The sequence below is a fragment of the Bicyclus anynana genome, chromosome 11 (assembly GCF_947172395.1).
Source record: "Bicyclus anynana chromosome 11, ilBicAnyn1.1, whole genome shotgun sequence".
Taxonomy (NCBI): domain Eukaryota; kingdom Metazoa; phylum Arthropoda; class Insecta; order Lepidoptera; family Nymphalidae; genus Bicyclus; species Bicyclus anynana.
The window spans coordinates 7,452,170-7,471,882 of NC_069093.1; the positions used below are offsets into that span (position 1 = coordinate 7,452,170).

Sequence of the window (19,713 nt, forward strand, 5' to 3'; positions counted from 1 at the left end):
CCATTTTTCTTGAATAATATTGAAACTTACTGATGCGACGCTTCGTGACGTACTGACTCGAGAATGTATTCGTCTTTGAATTTTGTATTTGGAACGGCTACGACACCCGGCGTGTTCCGTGCGCTCTATCTGCCTATTATACTTAATCTGTGGGGACGAGTTAAATATATTCTTTAAACTTAGTTTGTATAAAAACAGTAGATCGTGATCTTATACTTTTGACAGAGGTTACGAGGCAGGTCCTAGGGTAATTAGTCTGAGGTCTCGACGCAGACCAATTACGCAATTGAGCGATGCGACTGTTGGCCGACTGGTCTTCACGAGATAATGTCGTGGGCCGCATGTGAGACCTACTGCTGTAAGTTTTTTTCATTCTTTACAGTTAGCCTTTGACTACAATCTCACCTGATGGTAAATGATGATGTATTCTAAGATGGAAGCGGACTAACTTTCAGTTTCTACACGACATCGTACCGGAACGCTAAATCGCTTGGTGTACGTACGTCTTTACCGACGTACGTACGTTTAGGGAGGAGCCACACGCTGCGGCGGCCTGCATATAAAAATCAATGATATACCACACGGTGCGTTCCGGCGCCGCACCGCATGCACACTTTTTGCTACGGCGCCGCAACAGTGCCGTATTGCGGCGCCGCGTACCACGTGTGTACAGTGATGCAACAAAATATTTCCGGTGCGGCGCCGCGTACAACGTGTATACAGTCATCGATTGTAGATCGTTAGATGGTCTTCAAAGCGTCGGGGAATACTCATTGGTTACATTGAGTACGTCATCACTCGTAACTAGTGATGCGCCGACTAGTCGGTTAAGCCGATTAGTCGGCAAAAAGCGCCGACTGATTGAGTAAGAAAACACATCTTTACTAAAGATTTTCTTATTGTCATGATTAAATTTTAAATCAATCCTTTAACTTCCATGAACAAGAACATTAGTATTTGTACAAAAAAAAATATTTTTCATTTCACTTGCTTGAAAAAATTACTTTTGCTGAGCTATATCAGCAAGCAAAAGTCCATCAAAGCAATAGTAACTTTATTTAAATATGTTTGAGTTGAGGATGGCAATTGAAATATTCATAAGATAGTTATTATTTAAAATTAGGAGGGGCCAATCTAAAGATTTATATCGATGTGTACAGTGATGCAACAAAACGTTTCCGGTGCGGCGCCGCACCGTGTGGCTTCACTGTTACGTAGTTACTACGGTCAATGCGTGGTCTCCTCCTGCTGCAAGTGCTGCTACCTCAGACCAATTATAGAAGGACCTGTATCGCACTCATAGTCACGAACAAAATTGTCTGTCATTTTCTGAAGAAAACGAGCTTAGATTTGGTATATATCTTCTACTAAACTAGAAGTTTTTGCCCGTTTTTTACACAATTCAATTACACAAAAAGGTATTTTTACGGAGCTCTTTAACCGACGAACACGATTACAACTATTTAACATCGATGCTATAGAGACAGTTTTTATAATCGCATTAGATCGTTGATCATATACTTTGACAGAAAAGTAAGGTTTAGCGAGGCAGGTCCTATACAATAATTTGTCTGAGGCTGCTACACAGTCAGTGCGTGGTCTCCTCCTGCTGCAAGTGCTGGTACAGCGTGGCGACGCGGTTGCCGGCCGCCATGCGCCCCGCGAAGTCCTGCCGGCGCGGCGGACGGGGCGCGCCCAGCAGCGCGTCCAGCACGTTGCGCGGCGCCCACACGTCGCTGTTGCTGTTGCCGTTGCCGTTGCCCGCGCCCACCGGCGACAGCGGCGAGTCGGTCGTCGCCCTTATGACGGACGCACGCGATGACTCGCCTACAAATGCATTTAACACTTTCGCTGCGGAACGAGGTCAATTGACCTCGTAACAGCACAGAAAGTTTTAGTACGAGGTCAAAAAACCTCGTTCCACACCATGGGAAAGTACAAAAAACAGTGCCGCAGCGAACGTGTTAACCACAGTATAGCTATGGAGGATTCCACTGGGGAAGGATGCGAATGTGTCGGTTTTTTTATGTTAATAATAATACTTGACACGATTTAAGACCATAATACGGAGAAGGTTATAAGGATACTTTTTATTGCGTAAATAAAATAAGAAGGAGGTGAAATAAGGGGTTGAAAATTTATATGGAGTTATAATTTTAAAAGTTAGGTTATAAATCATAAAACAAATACAAAATATAATGTGATTCAAAAAAAATTTAAAATTCAATCCCTAAAGTGGTGAAATAGGGCTTGAAAGTTTACATTGATTTCCGCGCTGACGAAGTCGCGGGCGTCCGCTAGATTCTAAATAAAGTGAGTCACAATTTATTGGTTCCTTGTGCTTGTGGTAGTTGATGTCGAAAGAAATGATTGGCTGACTTTACTTTTTGACATCCAATCACAGCACAATCTATTTTAATTAATCAACCAATTTTCACTTTGTTTTTGAAAACTTTTAAATTGTGGCTAGAACCGAAATTGCAAATCTTCAAATTTGTCGAGTTTTGGGAAATAGAATTGTAAATTCAGGGACTCTACCGGAAACAGCTAAATTTTGAATACAGTCTATAAAAACAAAACTTGGAAACCTCTACCTGCATACTAATTGAGTATCTTTGACGTATGCTAGTTGAAATAATATACGAAATTGGGATTCAATGTAACAATTGTCATCCGGTGCCTACTGGTGGATATCATACAGTAGGTAGATGACATTTCTCAATGGATTTGATGTTTATTTTAATAAGTTGATAATAAAACCCAAAACAGTAAATAGGCCAGCTGAGAGCATAATATTCACGTGAGTAATCAATGGCATCATATTGGAACGATGTTCCGTAACGTGCGTTGCGAAAGGGGGCTAGCCGGAATAATTAAGACCAAAAGTTGTAACGACACTTTTTGTTATAGTTGTAAGCCGTGTGTGCGCGTTTCTCTGTCTGTCTCTCTCTGTTTCATAGAAAGCAAGCAAGTCCTTTTCGTTTCGTCTTTCTATTTGGAATTGAACAATGTGGGGTCGCGACGATTATTTTTGGGATGGGATGGGACATCTGGGTGTCCCTTGACAACTCTCAGGCTTTTTTTTTAAAATTTCGTAATTGAAGTTTTGTAATATGAAATGCATACCGTCGTTGTGGTTGTTGTGCGAGCGGCACTCGAGCAGCGTGCGCAGCAGCGCGCGGTGCGCGGGCGAGGCGGAGTGCGCGCGCACCAGCGCCTCCAGCTCGCCCCACACCTGCCGCCACTGCTCCTCGCGACGGCCCGACGACTTGCCCCTGTCACCATCAACATCAACATCATCATCATCATCATCATCATCATCATCATCAGCCCATTTGATCGGCTTACTACAAGACCTGTAGGCCTAGCCTTGCATACGTCAACGACGTATATCTTGTGAATGACATTGTCAACCAACAGCGGTTTCAATCCCCCTTTTTCGTTGCTTTGGGATATAGAGAGCGGTATTGCGATACCACACTATTGGTCGACATTTGTCTTATTTTCTTCACAGTGCTCGCATTTTAGGTCTACTTGCATCTTTTGTTATGCAATAGAAGAAGGGATATGATTATGGAGCTCAGATGTAACGCTACTTTAATGTGGTTTGGTGGGCTTAAGGTGATTATAAAGGACTTTATAGCGATCACTATCAGATATGATAATGACCAGGACTAATGACTTAACGTGTTCTCCGAATGAACAAGATCAACTTCCCAAATCTGAACTGAGAATACTTATTGCAAATTTCTTGAAAGAAAAAAGACTCAACACTCAAACCCTCCTCGTGATTCGGAGCTAATTAGGAATTAATACCCCTATCTAATATGTATAACCCCTCTCATTTTGAGAGTAGACTCGAGCTCAGCAGTAAGCCAAATAAGGGTTGATAACGACCCCTATTGCATACAGTTCTACACAGCCATAAAGATAGAGAGCACAGAATTTCTTGAATTTAAACAAAAGCTGAAGCTTGTCAGCTCAAGCTCGTACCAGTATCTATATTGTTTATTTAAACTGCCATCTCTCAGACATTCAAGTGTCATATTATCTGTCTGCAATTCACTATATTTTACAAATATTAATAAACAGATAGTCAAGCAGTGCTTTAATGTGTTTTCTTTTATCTCGCGACTCCAATTCTAACAGTAACTACAGTAGTCACAAAACTCACCTCAAATTCGATGGCAATTGTGAAGTAGGGAATTCGTGCCGCGATTCCATCCCCAGCAGTGATAGCAGCACGCCTCTACACGAGTCCACCTCCTCCTCTGTCAGCGACTCCTGGACTACTAAGCGGGTCAAAGGCTCCATTACCTTGAAAATAGTTTTAAATTAATTATTTTCAAAGTAATGGAATAGAAAAATGGAATTTAAAGAAATTAAATATCTACAAAATGTAACCATCTTGAGCACAAGTCAAGTTAAGAGTCATGTTTTTAATGCATCTACAAGTCAATGTCAGTTAATCAAGATAAAATAATCTTCTATAAAACTAGCCTTCTATAAAACGGAGGAGGTTTTATTCGAAAATAGAATCATTATAGGTTGTTTTATTTTGATTGTTTTGAAAAATAAATAAAAAACTTTATATTGGAATGAAATGCAGCGTTCTTGTCTGTGAAATGCGTTCATTTTTTTATTTAATTTTTATTGAATTGCGAATAGAGCGAGAATTGAAGACATGGGACATCCTGTACCTTTGCCTTTTTCTCATGTGAAAGAAAAATAAAATTAAAAAGCGAGAATCTAAAAAACAATTAGCGTGAATAATTTTGACACTTGATTTTGACAAGAAATTCATTGTAAATTTGTGTCCGTAACTTTCATATTTTTCAACATTAATTGTTATTGTTGTCTTCATCTAGTGAGAACGGTGATCCTAATTTGGAGATCGATGAAATTTTCAATCTGTTTACCATCAAAGTCGAGAGGCATTTACTTAAATACTTACCTACGAAAAATTTAATAAGTGGAGAAAACAATAACGAAAGGATTCAATTACGAAAGGAGTTTTTTAAACTATTATCTCCCACGTTTACCTCACATACTCATTATTCATGTTCACAGTAGTCGGAAATTATGTTACCGGGTAAAAGCATATCCCATATATCCAAGACTTTGTACATTTAATTTTCAATTGAGAAAGAATACAATAAGGAACTTAAGCTAACTTAACCGAATAACTATACAAATCATGCCCACGTGGAATGGTGGCAAGAATACTGTCTGCATTTCCGCGCTGGACAGCCAGGCTGATCCTTAGCGCAAAAAATGAGCCAGCCCTTCTGTCACCAGTCGAGGCAATTAAAATAAATCATTGAATATTGTACTAAACTATTTTATTTTCTGGCAATCGTAGTGAAACTCGGTTTCTATTTAGCGGCTCTCGCCTTACGTCTCGGGCCCTAAAAAATACCTCCTATATAACGGGTCTTATTAGCCCCTTGTATAACGATCTATACTATTTATACAAATCATTAAAGAGCTCTACGGATACAAATAGCAAATAACAAATGTTTACACAAATAAGCATTTTAAAAAAGCTTGTTAGCATTTTGGTATTATGTAAATAACTAAAAGGACTTGATAAAAATATGAAATTTGGCATGGTTTTCGAAATTTCGAAATGTGAGATCTTCCGCTTTTACACAGAGTGCCCCGACTATCCACAATCCATGTAACACACGCCTTTATCTATCTTTGCATTTTAAAATACAAAATCGTAGTGTTTTAAGACTGTCGGTATCGACGACATATTGCAACTGGCACTCCGCACTTTACTAGTAAGCACTTCATGATATTTATCAATGAATAGGTTTGGCTAGGTCATAATATTATAAGGAACACAATTTAAGGTCTATTTACAAAAGAAATATTTTAATTATTTTTACATAAAGAATATAACCCTAGAGTTAAGGGAAATACTCGAGCACCCTGTATATTAAGATGTTCACGATGCGAGTACTCACGGAGCCCAAGTTAAATATGAGTGTGGAGGAGATGGTGAGCGGCCAGTACGTGGTGTGCCGCTGCAGGCGCGAGCGCGCGCGGCTGTTGGCGCCCGCGCCGCGCAGCGGGTGCAGCTTGTTCTGCTGCATCAGGGCGCCGAACTCTTTGATCCTTTGAAACCACAGATTAATCAATTATAGGCAGATGGAGCGCACGGAACACGACGGTGTCGTACCTGTCACAAATACAAAATTCAAAAACGTACGACGAGTCAGTACGACGAAAATGGCGTCTTATGTTTTTTAAAAACTGTTGTAAAGTCAAAAGTCAAAATTTCTTTTATTTCAATTAGGCTTAGTTTACAAGCACTTTTGAAAGGTCAAGATTATGTCATAATTTAATTTATTTTAATGGTGGTAATAATAGTCGAAAACTTAAAACTAAAGTTACGAGGGTTCCAAACGCGCCTTGGTCCGGTCGTATTTTAACATAAAAAGTAAAGAAATAAGATTGAGTATTTTTTTTTTGGTAATTAATGATTAATATATTAATTTACGTAATTGTTGTTAGTGTAAAATTTTGAAATACAAATTTCAATGAAAAAAGTTTGTATATGCGGTTGTCAAGGAGACGCGTGACGTTTGTTTTTTGTCGATGTATGTTGACGAGCTCCGGTGAAAGGTGCGCAGAATAGGTTGCGCACAAAAACGTAACGCTGTCATTCGTTCATCGAATTTTGCTGCCCATTATTTTTTCATACCGGGGGCCATATATGAAAAATCGATTCTTAATGAGTAAACTCCAATGGAAGTATTTTAATACCTGTAGTCGGTGACGCGTCCACCGGCACCCTCAGAGAGCGCGGGCGGGTCCTCGTAGGGGGTGCGACCCCCCAGCGCGCCGATCCACAGCTCGCCGCCCTGCGCCGCCAGCACGTGCGACGCCGAGCGCCCGCCCCCCTTCCTTGAACCACTATTTGTTGTAGCTATTGAGTGTAACTGTCACCGTTAGATTGTAAAGATACCGTGTTAGCCCAGTGGATATGAACTCTGCCACAGATTCCGGAGGGTGTGGGATCGAATCCGGTCCGGGGCATGCACCTCCAACTTTTCAGTTGTGTGCAATTTAAGAATTTTAATATCACGTGTCTCAAACGGTGAAGGAAAACATCGTGAGGAAACCTGCACACCGGAGAATTTTCTTAATTCTCTGCGTGTGTGAAATCTGCCAATCCGCATTGGGCCAGCGTGGTGGACTATTGGCCTAACCCCTCTCATTCTGAGGTGACTCGAGATCAGCAGTGAGCCGAATATGGGTTGATAATGATGATATTATAATCTACCGTCATATTGTGAACTGAAAGTACTGATTACAATTTAACATGTTATTTTTGGTATATTAGGTAGATGATGACTTATAACAAGGGCCCGCAATTTACCTGGGCACTTCCAGCGTGACGGAGCGTCCGTTGAGCAGGAAGTTGACGAGGCAGGCGGAGGGCCGCGACGCGACGTCGGCCGGCGTCACGCGCCACAGCGGCCCGTTGCAGCCCCCCGCGCCGCCCTCCGCGCCCCGCGGCGTCCACCAGCGGAGCACCACCTGCGCACCGTGACGTCATCATCGTCATTCATCAAGCCGCTATATTGGATTTGTAATGACGTTTCTTAGCTAGTCATGTATTGTCATCAGAACTCAGAGCGTGTGCAAAATTTCATCCTCATCGAAAACCGGGAAGTGGTTCTTTTTTTTTTTATTACAAGTTAGCCCTTGACTACAATCTCACCTGATGGTAAGTGATGCAGTCTAAGATGGAAGCGGGCAAACTTGTTAGAAGGATGAAATACCACACCATTTTCGGTTTCTACACGAATCGGAACGCTAATTCGTTTGGCGGTACGTCTTTGTCAGTAGGTATCTAGCCACGGCCGAAGTCTCCCACCAGTCAGACCTGGACCAATTAAGAAAAATTACAAATATTGAATTTAAGTCACGTGACTATTAAAAATCAAAAATCAAAAATCATTTATTCCAAGTAGGCTCAGTTTACAAGCACTTTTGACACGTCAGTTGACTATTTGTAAAGATTCTACCACCGGTTCGGAAGGCAGGTTCTGCTGAGAAGATACCGGCAAGAAACTCAACAGTTGCTCTTTTGAAAAAGTCATACAGTATTATAATTTACAATTAATAACAATTACTGTTTACATTTCTAATAGTTTTACTTTCTGTGTGAAGGTGGAAGCTGATCCAACGGCCTCCAAGCATCTTTATCATTAAGGAACTCATCAATGTTGTAGTACCCTCGACTAAGTAAATGTTTTTTAACACATTGCTTAAAGCTATGCATTGGCAGGTCCATCACAGTCTTGGGGATCTTATTATAGAAGAGTACACCCAAACCTACAAAAGATTTTTTTACTCTTTGGAGACGATATGCAGAAATAACTAACTTATGCCCGTGTCTAGTAAGACGTGGGTTTAAATCTCCTTTTCGTTTGTACAAATTAATATTTTGTCTTACATATACTATACTGTTATATATATATTGACAGGCTACTGTTAGTATACCTATTTCTTTAAACTTTTGACGAAGGGACTCGCGTGATTTTAATTGATATATTGCTCGAATTGCTCTTTTTTGAAGTACAAATATAGATTGTATATCGGCAGCCTTGCCCCACAATAAAATACCGTAAGACATTACGCTGTGAAAGTACGCAAAATAAACAAGCCTAGCTGTATCAACATCAGTAAACTGTCTTATTTTTCTCACGGCAAATGCCGCTGAGCTAAGTTTACCAGACAGTTTTTCTATATGAGCACCCCACTGAAGTTTACAATCCAAGGTCACTCCCAGGAAAACTGTGGAACTCTCCATTTCCAGTGTTTCACCATCGATCGTTATAGACTTATCTAATTTTTTAACATTTGGCAATGAAAACTCAATACATTTAGTTTTCTTGGCATTCAAAAGTAGATTATTTGCAGTGAACCAATGCGACACATGCGATATGGCACGGTTTACGTCGTCAGAGTTATCTTTATTTCTGTCGGACTTAAAAATTAAGGGTGTGTCATCAGCAAACAGTACAATCTCACATATGCCGCTGACATGGTATGGTAAATCGTTTATGTACACTAAAAATAAAAAAGGACCCAGAATTGAACCCTGTGGGACGCCCATTATGGTAGTGGAACCGTGCGACTTTATATCATTTATGCATACCTTTTGTGTTCTATCACTGAGATAAGAGGCAATGAGATCGAGTGCAACACTTTCGATGCCATAGTGGCTTAACTTGAGTAGAAGGGTGTTAAAAATTTATTATTATTTTTTTCGTATTCCTGACAGCAAACCATTTTTGATATCCATATCATGTGGATGGATTTCAAACAGCCAGTCCGCCATCTTAGGGAGGCGGCCATATTGGATTTGTAATGACGTTTCTTAGCTAGTCATGTATTGTCATCAGAACTCAGAGCGTGTGCAAAACTTCATCATAGATCGAAAGGGAAGTGGATCAAATTGTGATTCCAAGATTTTCTTACATACATAGTTACAAGTGAAGCTAATATAAAGCGTGTATGAATAATTAGGTGAAAATAATATTTACAGATTCAACAGATTCGGCGGCGGTTTGCAGCGCTCTGAGGCCGGCGTGCGCTTCCGCGGAATGTATTATTTCTACGTCGTAGTTCGCACTCGAACTTGCGTTTTGTTCTTCCTGTAATTACATTTCAAAATAAGGAAAAGAAAGAAAGAAAGAAAAATGCCACACATCACAATATCTCCAGTACACCAGGACATCCAGGACAATACCCTGCGATGTGTGGCATAACCCAGAAAATGGCCCCAGCTCAGCGTAATGCTACGTGACCATTTGAATTAGGACATGTAGCGCTGAATTTCAGTTGGAACCACAGATTGGGTAACACCACGAACACAGCCAACACAACCTTATAATCTAAACTAATACCTACACTGACATTAAACTGAAAAATAAACTTAATAATAAATAACCAAAAGGAACTAAAATGAGTTAAACTATAGACCTAATAAAAAATATTATACTATTACTTCAATACATAATAAGTACATACTACGTATATGTTTATCCCACTGCTGCCACCATGTATTAATAATGCTTGCCAGTTGGATACTATTTATGACCTACATTAGAAAATTAGCAGACGCCGCGCGGTTTCACCTGCGTGGTTCCCGTTTCCTTAGGAATACGGGGATAATATATAGCCTATAGCCTTCCTCGATAAATGGGCTATCTAACACAGAAAGATTTTTTAAAATTGGACCGGTAGTAACAATTTCTTCAGCTTTATAATATTAGTCTAGATAGTTTAGAAAAATAAAATACCTCGCCATGTTGCAACAAAAAAGGAACCCATTTCTTACATTATTTATTCCATATAAAGCATAGGTCAAGTGCTTCAGCCCTGAACTGAGTTGAAGGAACATTTCCGGAGAGCAACATCCTGATTATCCTGGCAAGAAGATTAGGCCTTAAGGCCCATAACCTCGTCTGGCACATTGGGTAGATGAGCTTACAGTATTACTTGTGGTGTCCGTAATCCAGGAGTTTTTTTATTTCTGGTTTGCCTAACAGACACTTTATCTAAACTAATATTATTAAGAGGTAAGATTTGAAGTTTGTTTGTTTGCTTGTCACAAATAGGGATTGAAACTCTTGGTCCCATAAAAAAAATCCACTATTAGTTTAAGTAAATATGTTTTTAAAAAATAATTGTATTATAAGAAAGTTTGAAGATCACGCGAATAACGTAACCTAAAGACGTAATAGTTAGTGAAAGACTAAGATTAAGTTATTGGACATTATCTTGGTATAATAATAATATATTATACTATAAGTTTAGGTTAAAGTTGAATGACTAATTAGACACATAAGTAGTCTAGATCGTAATTTTATGAAGTACCAAATTGGTACTTTACAACAGAGAGAGAGAGAGAGAAAAAAAAGTTAGTATGTAATTGATTACCTTCATAGGAATACCAGTGACAGTAGTGGTAGCTAGCCGGTAGTGCGGCAGAACCAATCGGCCCAACAGATTCGCTAACACACTCGCACGACACACAATCACCTCCACTCCCATGAGGCCTCCTCCCATCTAAAAGAAAAAATCGGCTGTTTGTAAAGTCGGTTTACTGACGATAGTTGAACGTGACAACGTCATAAGAAAATACTGATGGAATGGTTGCGTTTTTAAAAAAAAATGTTCGTTTTTTTTAAATACTGTGTAATAATCTTCATAGAACAGAATCTATTTTATTTCTTGTAAAAAAAGTTGGCAACCCTAGAGCGAAGAACGACGCATCTTTTTTCGAGTGTGCAGCCGGCTTCATTGAATTTTAAGACGTTGTCACGTCAAAAAATACATACTAATATTATAAAGACGAAAGTTTGTGTGTATGTGTGTGTAAGTATGTATTTTTGTTCTTCCCTTGCGCTGCGGCTACTGAAGCGATTTGGCTGAAATTTCGAATGGAAATTTATTTATTTATTTATTTTATACACATATCTATACTAATATTATAAAGAGGTAAAGTTTGTAAGTTTGTCACATTTTTTAAATGGGGTAATCTTCGGAACTACTGGTCCGATTTTAAAAATTCTTTCACCAGTAGAATGCTACATTATCGGGGAGTGCTATAGGCTATATTTTATATTGGTATCATATATATTAGCCGAGTTATCACAGTTTTTGTCATACAGGTCGGACTGAAAATCCTCTTAAACAGACTTATTCGCATGCGCTGCCTTAATTATTGTGTAAAATTGAAATTAATGTATGGAGACTTTATGTATCTTTAAAAGTTCTACAAAAAAGTCCGCGACACCATATATCTATCTTCTATATATTAGCAGATATAGTACCTTTTGTGTTTTAAAAATTATTAATTTTATATACTTAGGTTTACGTCATTATTTATACAACTAAACTTTAATCCTTATTAAAATAAATTATTTAATAATCACAAGGATATTATGGAGATAAGATTTGCCCTTTACAGTATGTTAATTACTTAAATAGTTTCGGAGATAATACAAAATTTCTAAAAGACGCAGAAATTCCGCTATATGACGTCGGGCGCTTTTATTTACGTAGTTCCCGTTCCCGTGTGAATATGAGGATCAAACATAGTCTATGACACTCGCAAATAACGTAGCTTTCTATTGGTAAAACAATTTTCCAAATCGGTCCAGTAGATCCAGAGATTACTTCCTACAACCACACGAACTTTACCTCTTTATATTATTAGCATAGAAGTCTCTATTTCTCTTGGTCATACCACCACTCTCGAAGGACTGGACCGATTTTGCTAAGGGTAGGAGTAAGATAGAGAAGTTACAGGGTAGGGTAGGGTACGGGTAGGGAAGCGTAGGGGTAGTGTAGGGGTAGGGTAGGTTTAGGGCCGGGTTTAGGGTAGTGGTAGGGTAGGGGTAGAGGTAGGTTAGTGGTAGGGTAGAGGTACGGGTAGGATAGGCGTGAGATAGGGGTACGGGTGGGATAGGGGTAGGAAAGGGATAGGGTACGGGAAGGGTAGGGGTAGGATAGGGGTAGAGTGTAGGTAAGGTAGGGGTAGGGTAGGGGTAGGTTTGGGGAAGGGTAGGGATAGGGTGGGGGTAGGGGTAGGGTAGATGTAGGGGTCGGGTAGGGTAGGGTTGGGATAGTGGGTAGGGTAGGGGTAGTAGTAAAGTTGACATCGAAATTTACGCGGACGAAGTCGCGGGCGTTCGCTAGTGTCATATATAAACATTACAGGCTTAACCTAAAGTGTTTATATAAACTATCTATAATTACTGCATTACTTGTACGTATCTGCTAAAAGTCCTGTGAAATTCAGCAGGCGAGGAGAAAAACAAATCTAAGCCCGGATTCCACTCCAATACTCCGCTTAGCAAAGCCAACGCGCGAACAAGAGGTGACTCGCGGGTCTGCACCAACCTACATGTTGGAATAGTAAATAGCTTCATTTTGCGTGCCCTTTTTTGTATATTGGGTATGTGGAACGGAACTAACTCTAGCACTGAAGGGTTAGACAATTCCCCCCTAATCAGTCGGAAGAAGTAATCCGCTAGAGCTACGCTACGTCTCACCTCTAGTGAATCATACCCCAGCATACCTTGTAAAAACAAAGTGGGATATACGTAAGGATAGCCAACATAATAACCGTACTGTTTGCGGTACAGCCACCTTAGAAATTTTTTTTGAAGTTTCTCCAACATGAGTTTATATTTAACTTCATGTGGACTCCAGATAACTGAGTTACTTTCTAATATACTTCTCACAAAGCTATTGTAAAGTATTTTAATCGCTGCGACACTTTCAAGATCTCTCGATTGTCTTAATACAAAACCGAGGGTTTTGTAGGCTTTAGTCGTGATAGTCCTTATATGGTCAACAAAACTTAGATCGGAACACATCAATACCCCTAAATCCTTCACGATAGATTGTCGTTCCAATACCACGTCTCCCAATCTATAGTGGTATTCATAGTCTGAGCGATCTCGTAAACGATACTACAGAACACTTAGTTTCATTAAACATCAGCCGATTACGGTCACTCCACTCAGCGACATTTTGAATGTCTCTCTGTAAAACGTCGCAGTCCACCAATGTTCGTAAGAATAATTTCAAGTCATCAGCAAACAACAGACAGTGAGCTGAACTAACAACCTCAGGCAAGTCGTTAATGAATATTGTAAATTCGAGAGGACCAGGGCTCGAACCTAAGCCCTGGCTTATTCCGGAAAACGTGTGATATGGGTTCGAAACGTACCCGTTGAAGTGAACGTACTGGCTCCGGTTACGGAGGTAGTCGGAGAAATAGATCTTTTCATCTCGGAAAATTCACGTTTCCCGCGGGATTTGTGAAAAACTGAATTCTACGCGTACGAAGTCGCAAGCGTCCGCTAGTAATTTCATAAATCTAGCGACAGGTCCGGATTAACGAGGTATAAGAGCGGACGAAGTCGAAGGCGTTCGGTATTCTAGTACAAAATAGATAATAATATTATGTTTACAGTAATTTTCACCTCTATAACTGGTTGACTGTTTACTCTTGTGTCTGCTTTCTCTGGAGTTACATTGATTATAACTAAGTGGCAGTAGTGTACAACCAAAGATCTGAAAAAAAAATTAAATACTAAATTATATTATATAGTCTTTCTATATTTCTCAGTGTATTATGAAAAAAACGCGTCAAAATATTTGACAAACATACACTTATACCATTTTTTTCCTTACATGGCAAAAAAGGTAAACAAAGATCCGTCGTCACGACATTCACATATTTCTCACAAACCGTCCGTTTAAACTAAATCATTTATATACACATCACTTCATTTAACGCGCACACCGCGAATTACATAAAAACTGCTTGTAATTAACTATTATATCACATTTATTTCACTAAAAACGAAATCACAACAAGTTTTATTTCTACAGATTAACGAAAATGTTGCGAATTTGACATTTCGTAATGCTAGATTGTCTATGAATTGAAGAGACGGGAAAGATACATGAAATTATAACTCGTCGATAATTATGTACATATTTTTTAATTTTAATATTTGTGTCCTTTGTGGCTTATAAATAAAATAAATGTGTATCTTTATTAACACAGCACCAAAGAATATATTATACTCCATGGAGAAGAAGTAAATCTACATACATGAAAACGTTGGACATAGCAGCGACATTATTTCCGCATACGAATATTTTTTCATAAAGTCAGTGGCAATTTTAAATGGAGATTTTTGATTTTAAAATAGTTGAAGGACCTAATTGAGAAAAAACAAATAATGATTTAAAAAAATATATACAACCGACTTCAAAATATTAACGTACCCACGAAATTAAAAAAGGGAAAAATAATATCATTATATTTTCTGCCAAGCCAGTGTATTCAATCTATTAATTCAAGGTGTACCCTATCGTAAAGATTTTTGTTTCTCAGACATTATTTTTGTCTGTCATGTGTTTTTTTCAGTAACGACTTAAGTCAACGTCAGACGGGCTTGGCAGCGACTTCAAAATGACCCCTTTTGAAACATTTTGAAGTCGGTTGTATTTTTTCATAATATTTTTTTTTTTATTTTTAATATACCTAATAAATAAATCAATCCATATGAAATTCAACCTAAAATCCACCCATCTGAAAGTCGGAATTTTCGGTTAGTTATATTATTGTTAGTCATACACTACTCAGCAATCAGCAATAATATAACAACCAAACAACAAATAAATAACAAGACTAACAATTGCAAACGAAACAAATAAGTAATGATGATATGGAACAAACATTGACACGACCTCACTGTGAGCATGGAAGCGACAATGTGGCACTTTTTGCTCGCAGTTAACTCATCCTAAACCGAGCATAACCGATCGCGGCGCGAGTGCTCCCGAATGTTTGTAATTATATAGCACGATCAAAAATTATTAAAAAACCGATAAACCGATTCTTCAATCACTTGCAAAATTTTTAAATTAAGAATAAAGAAAACAATACACAAATACGACTTGAATATTATGATTGCTGGATCAGAAAAATAAATAAAAGATTTGAAATACTAATGGAAAAAAATTTATTACTTTTGTTTCGCAACATGGTGAGATTTTTATTTTTCTGGTATACGTAAATCGTGATAGTCAGAGTTATTAGGATATTATATAAAGAAGTTTGAGAGATAGTGATGTACAAGGGGCCGAAACTTTAGTACAAAGGTTTTTGAATATATGACATTATGCGGTAATAAATTTAGTAGGTTCTAGAGCTAGAAAAATGTTACGAATTATAATTAGAGACAGACAGTAAGTGTACATTAATTCCAATTATGTTCTACATAGTCATTTGGACTAGTGGTGTATAACCAAGGTAAAAAAAGAAAGAAATAATAATCTTTAATTCAATAGAAAAATATTTTTGTCGCTTTTTTGTTTTTCTCAATTGTTTTCTTCAACAATTTAAAAATTAAAAATTTCCATTATAAATTGCCACTGACTTTATTTCAAAAATATTCGTATGCGGAAATAATGTCGCTACTATATCCAACAAAATGAAATGAAATGTTAATGTTTTTTAACTTTTGTAACTTTTGTATCTTTTGTAATTTTTAAAAATGTAAACTGTAAAATTTTTGTAATTTATTTACTTGGAAATAAAGGCTATATTATTATTATTATTATTACTATATCCAACATTTTCATGTATTTCATGATTCACTTCTTCTCCTTGGAGTATATATTCTTAAAATTATATTTAATTTCCTAAAATGCACACAACTGAAAAGTTGGAAAACGAAACGAATATGGAACGTATTCGTTTTTTAAGATGACGTATAGTAACGGATATTTTAGTTTAGTTATTTCAGATATAACGATACCTACTTGATATCGTTACGATGCCCGCGGTTAACTTCTCAACCCTACTGATTGTCTTTGGTTCATAGTCAGCCATTATTGTTGTTTAAAATTGACATCTAAGAAAATTTCAAGTATACACACTTTTACTTTAAGAGTCATAAGTGATATAATGTGTATATTAGACCCAAACTTAAAGAGCTATGTGACTTCCAATCATGCTTAAAACGGACGATAATAAACTTCAGCAGGTGTTGTTGGATGTCATCTGACCTTTTGAAGATGTCTGATAGCTTATTTACAAGTTTAGTCTTTGTCATCTAAATATGTATATAAAGCCATAATTATATACTAGATCACTTATAACAATATAAAAAACCGCTTGACATACGAAGTTGAAAGGTAGGGAGGTAGTATAGTTGGTAGATTTCTGCTAAGAATGAATTTTGATTACGAGAGAGAGAGGAAGTCCCCAGCGACAGCTGATTTGTGAGTTTTTTATTATTCATTACAAGTTAGTCCTTGACCACAATCTCAACTGATGGGAAATGATGATGCTATCTTGGATGGAAGCAGGCTAATTTATTAGGAATTTTCATCATACGAAAATCCACAACCCGGTACTTCTTTGCCAGTAGGGTGGTAGGCCGAAGACTCCCAGCAAAAGAGTAAGTAAGAGAGTGATAATACATGTGGTTGGACTATCTAACACTGACCAGTTTCACCAAACTGGTCTTTAAAGCATAAATACTGTGTGCTAGTTGAGGTGGTTGGAGTATCCAACGCTTGTCAGGTAGTGAAACTGGTCTTTAAACTAATATACATACTGTGAGCTAGTTGACGCGTCAGTCGTGGTAGCCGGCTGTGGCGAGGACGCCTTCTTGTTCTGTGAGACCAGCGTATTGAGCGCAATCTCAGCGAGACTGCGTATTGAATCGTCATCTCTCGCACTTGTTATGCAAACTATGCGACCACTGCAACAAATATAAGTATAATTACAAAGGATACAAGCAACAAAATATGAAAACTATAACCAGGCCGTAAAGATATAAAATAGTGTAGAAAAGATAACCTTTTAATTAATATTATTAACCTGTAACTTTTTACTACCACAGTAAAAAAATACATAATACTAAAAGTAGGATTTATCAAAATAATTTGGTTTTGTACACAATTTTTCCTGCATAATTATTGACAAATATCAACTGATTATCAAAGGGATGTAGTTGCGGACATCAACTAGTTCATAATATTAGCATTTGTTTACCGATTCTGAAAAGGTACATCAGTAGGTTGTCGAGCTGCTTGTGTAGGGGTTGGCTCAGCCAAGGCTTCTATGGCTGCACACAGACCAACTACATCTCCGCCTGCACCTCGACGGACAGGGCCCACCAGGCATAGTCCATTCAGAACCTACACGATAATTTTTGATTAATCACTAGAAATAAACTAAATTTGATAATTGTTTTTTTTATTTCTGGGCCTTTTCTGAACTTGTGTATATAAATATATAAAAATAAATTTAGTTTACATTAGTAAAATACAACTTTTTTGAATATTTGTTTAATATTTCATTCTAATGATAATCGTAATGATGATTCAGCATGAACTTCTTAAGACTAATATTCCATGTAGTCTATTACTTGTACATAAAATTACTTAGTAAAAATTTCAATGCCAAGAGAAGTGGAAAGCCAAAATTGAAATCACTACTTACACCTTCTATAGTAGACATCTGCTTTCATATCAAAACCCCTAATTATTTTTATTACTCACATAGAACCTTTGTCTTTGGAGATTATTGAACCCTGGAGATTGTTACAGACCTCTTTGGGAATAGCTCTTATGGATAATGCCAAGGCAGCAGTGTAGAATGTCTCATTCTATCCGTTGTTGCGTCATCTAATACACAGAGGGTTGAGCTGGGTTTTAGTGGGTATTTTAGTCCTCTGGCCGGCCCAGATATCCTCCAGAGGTTGCTGTGGTGTGCTCTTTCACAACAACTTGGGGAGGGGTGCATAAATACATTTCCCAAGTGAGAAAAAAAGACACTATGGGAAACACTGCTTTAAACCATAATATACACTACTAATGAGAATAAACCTGATAGTCATACTTCCCTCAAATCTACTTACGTGTGTAAGATTCTGCTGAGCTATCGCCCAAGTATTTAATATGTGAGCTGCTGAGTCACTCACTATAAATCTCACCTGAAACATGAAAATTACCAGATTTTAATCATTTATATATAATAAGACACACTGGCCACAGCACAAATATGCCTAGAAATCAATACTTTTGCTTTGAAAAACATAAATAAAAATTTCAAAAATGAAACCAGTAGAAATAGCCCAAAACATTGGGACTATTTAAAGCTTATTTTAACAGTCCAAGACAGGACCTTAAATCCTTACAGGATTTAGAATTTAAGACAAAGGGAAAAAAAGATTATTTAGAAATTGTGTAATATTCCTATGTACAGAAAAAATGTATGGGTGGTAAAGTTTACAAAAATGGGTTTTTCTAAGCAACAGACATTTTTTTCACAAAATTCTCCACTTTTAGCGTATATAAAAAGTATATGTTTAATGTATTAATGTATATATATTTTCATATAACTTTGAATAAAACTTTATTTAGGTGATGATACTTACCAATTTGCCTTCGGGAAACAAGTCCCAAACTATGCGACAGTACTCAACTGCTGCCTCAACGCTGCACGTCCACAAAGATTTACAAACTGGTGGCAATGGGACATACCCTGGACCCCGGCTTTTTGAAACATCGAAATCTATAGGATTATCGGAAGATATCCCAAAGTATGGAGTATGATCTAACACGAATATGGTTTTATGATTTGTGGGAAACATGTTCACTATGAACAGTCTGTGACATATGAATTGAAGTTTATTACTTGAATTGAACTACTTTAAATTATTAAGATTAAACAAAATATTCAGTTTCATGATTTGAAGCAACGTTTTGTTTTGGTTTCGGTTTGGCATTGGCAAACAGCACAGACTGCAACAAGTATCTAATAATCTGTGGATTGCAAACAGTAGAACACCACAGATTATTACAGTACAGATTAAATAATATGATAGAACAGAACACAGACAAGACAGAGTAGATGAGACGATTTGACAACTTGCCAAGGTCAACCATCGACAATGATGTATTTTTTAACCGACTTCCAAAAAGGAGGAGGTTCTACGTTCGGCTGTATGTATGTTTTTTTTTTTTTTTTTTTTTTTTTATGTATGTCCAGCGATAATTTCGTCAATTATGGACCGATTTTGAAAATTCTTTTTTTGTTTTGAAGGGTTTACTTCCAGGGTGGTCCCATTTTTTTCATGTCAG

The 19,713-nt window shown here is 37.6% G+C and overlaps 1 protein-coding gene across 2 annotated transcripts; it reads right to left on the reverse strand.

The window, feature by feature from the left end:
• Positions 1-1,581: 1,581 nt before the first annotated feature.
• On the reverse strand, positions 1,582-19,381 carry LOC112049687 (protein asunder). Of its 2 annotated transcripts, none has more exons than XM_052884141.1 (13): positions 19,008-19,381; positions 18,489-18,563; positions 17,621-17,766; positions 17,181-17,327; positions 14,025-14,115; positions 10,966-11,094; positions 9,567-9,677; positions 7,391-7,551; positions 6,775-6,924; positions 5,973-6,123; positions 4,175-4,317; positions 3,127-3,275; positions 1,582-1,827 (listed from the first exon to the last, which is right to left on the reverse strand). In XM_052884141.1, the coding sequence occupies exons 1-13, from the start codon at positions 19,221-19,223 to the stop codon at positions 1,589-1,591; spliced, it is 1,908 nt and encodes a 635-aa protein (XP_052740101.1). In that variant the 5' UTR covers positions 19,224-19,381; the 3' UTR covers positions 1,582-1,588. The 2 variants fall into 2 exon arrangements, with proteins under 2 accessions (XP_052740101.1, XP_052740102.1); XM_052884142.1 differs by having other exon boundaries at positions 6,775-6,915; positions 19,008-19,380.
• Between the last annotated feature and the right edge of the window lie 332 nt (positions 19,382-19,713).

Bases quoted from the DNA above. Each gene is read 5' to 3' on its own strand.
- LOC112049687 (XM_052884141.1), bottom strand. From the start codon at position 19,223: ATGTTTCCCACAAATCATAAAACCATATTCGTGTTAGATCATACTCCA. The intron at 6,925-7,390 runs GTAAATTGCGGG...TACAACAAATAG, and splicing joins GTCACGCTGGAAGTGCCCAG to TGGTTCAAGGAAGGGGGGCG. The intron at 1,828-3,126 runs GTATGCATTTCA...ATGCATTTGTAG, and splicing joins GCACAACAACCACAACGACG to GCGAGTCATCGCGTGCGTCC.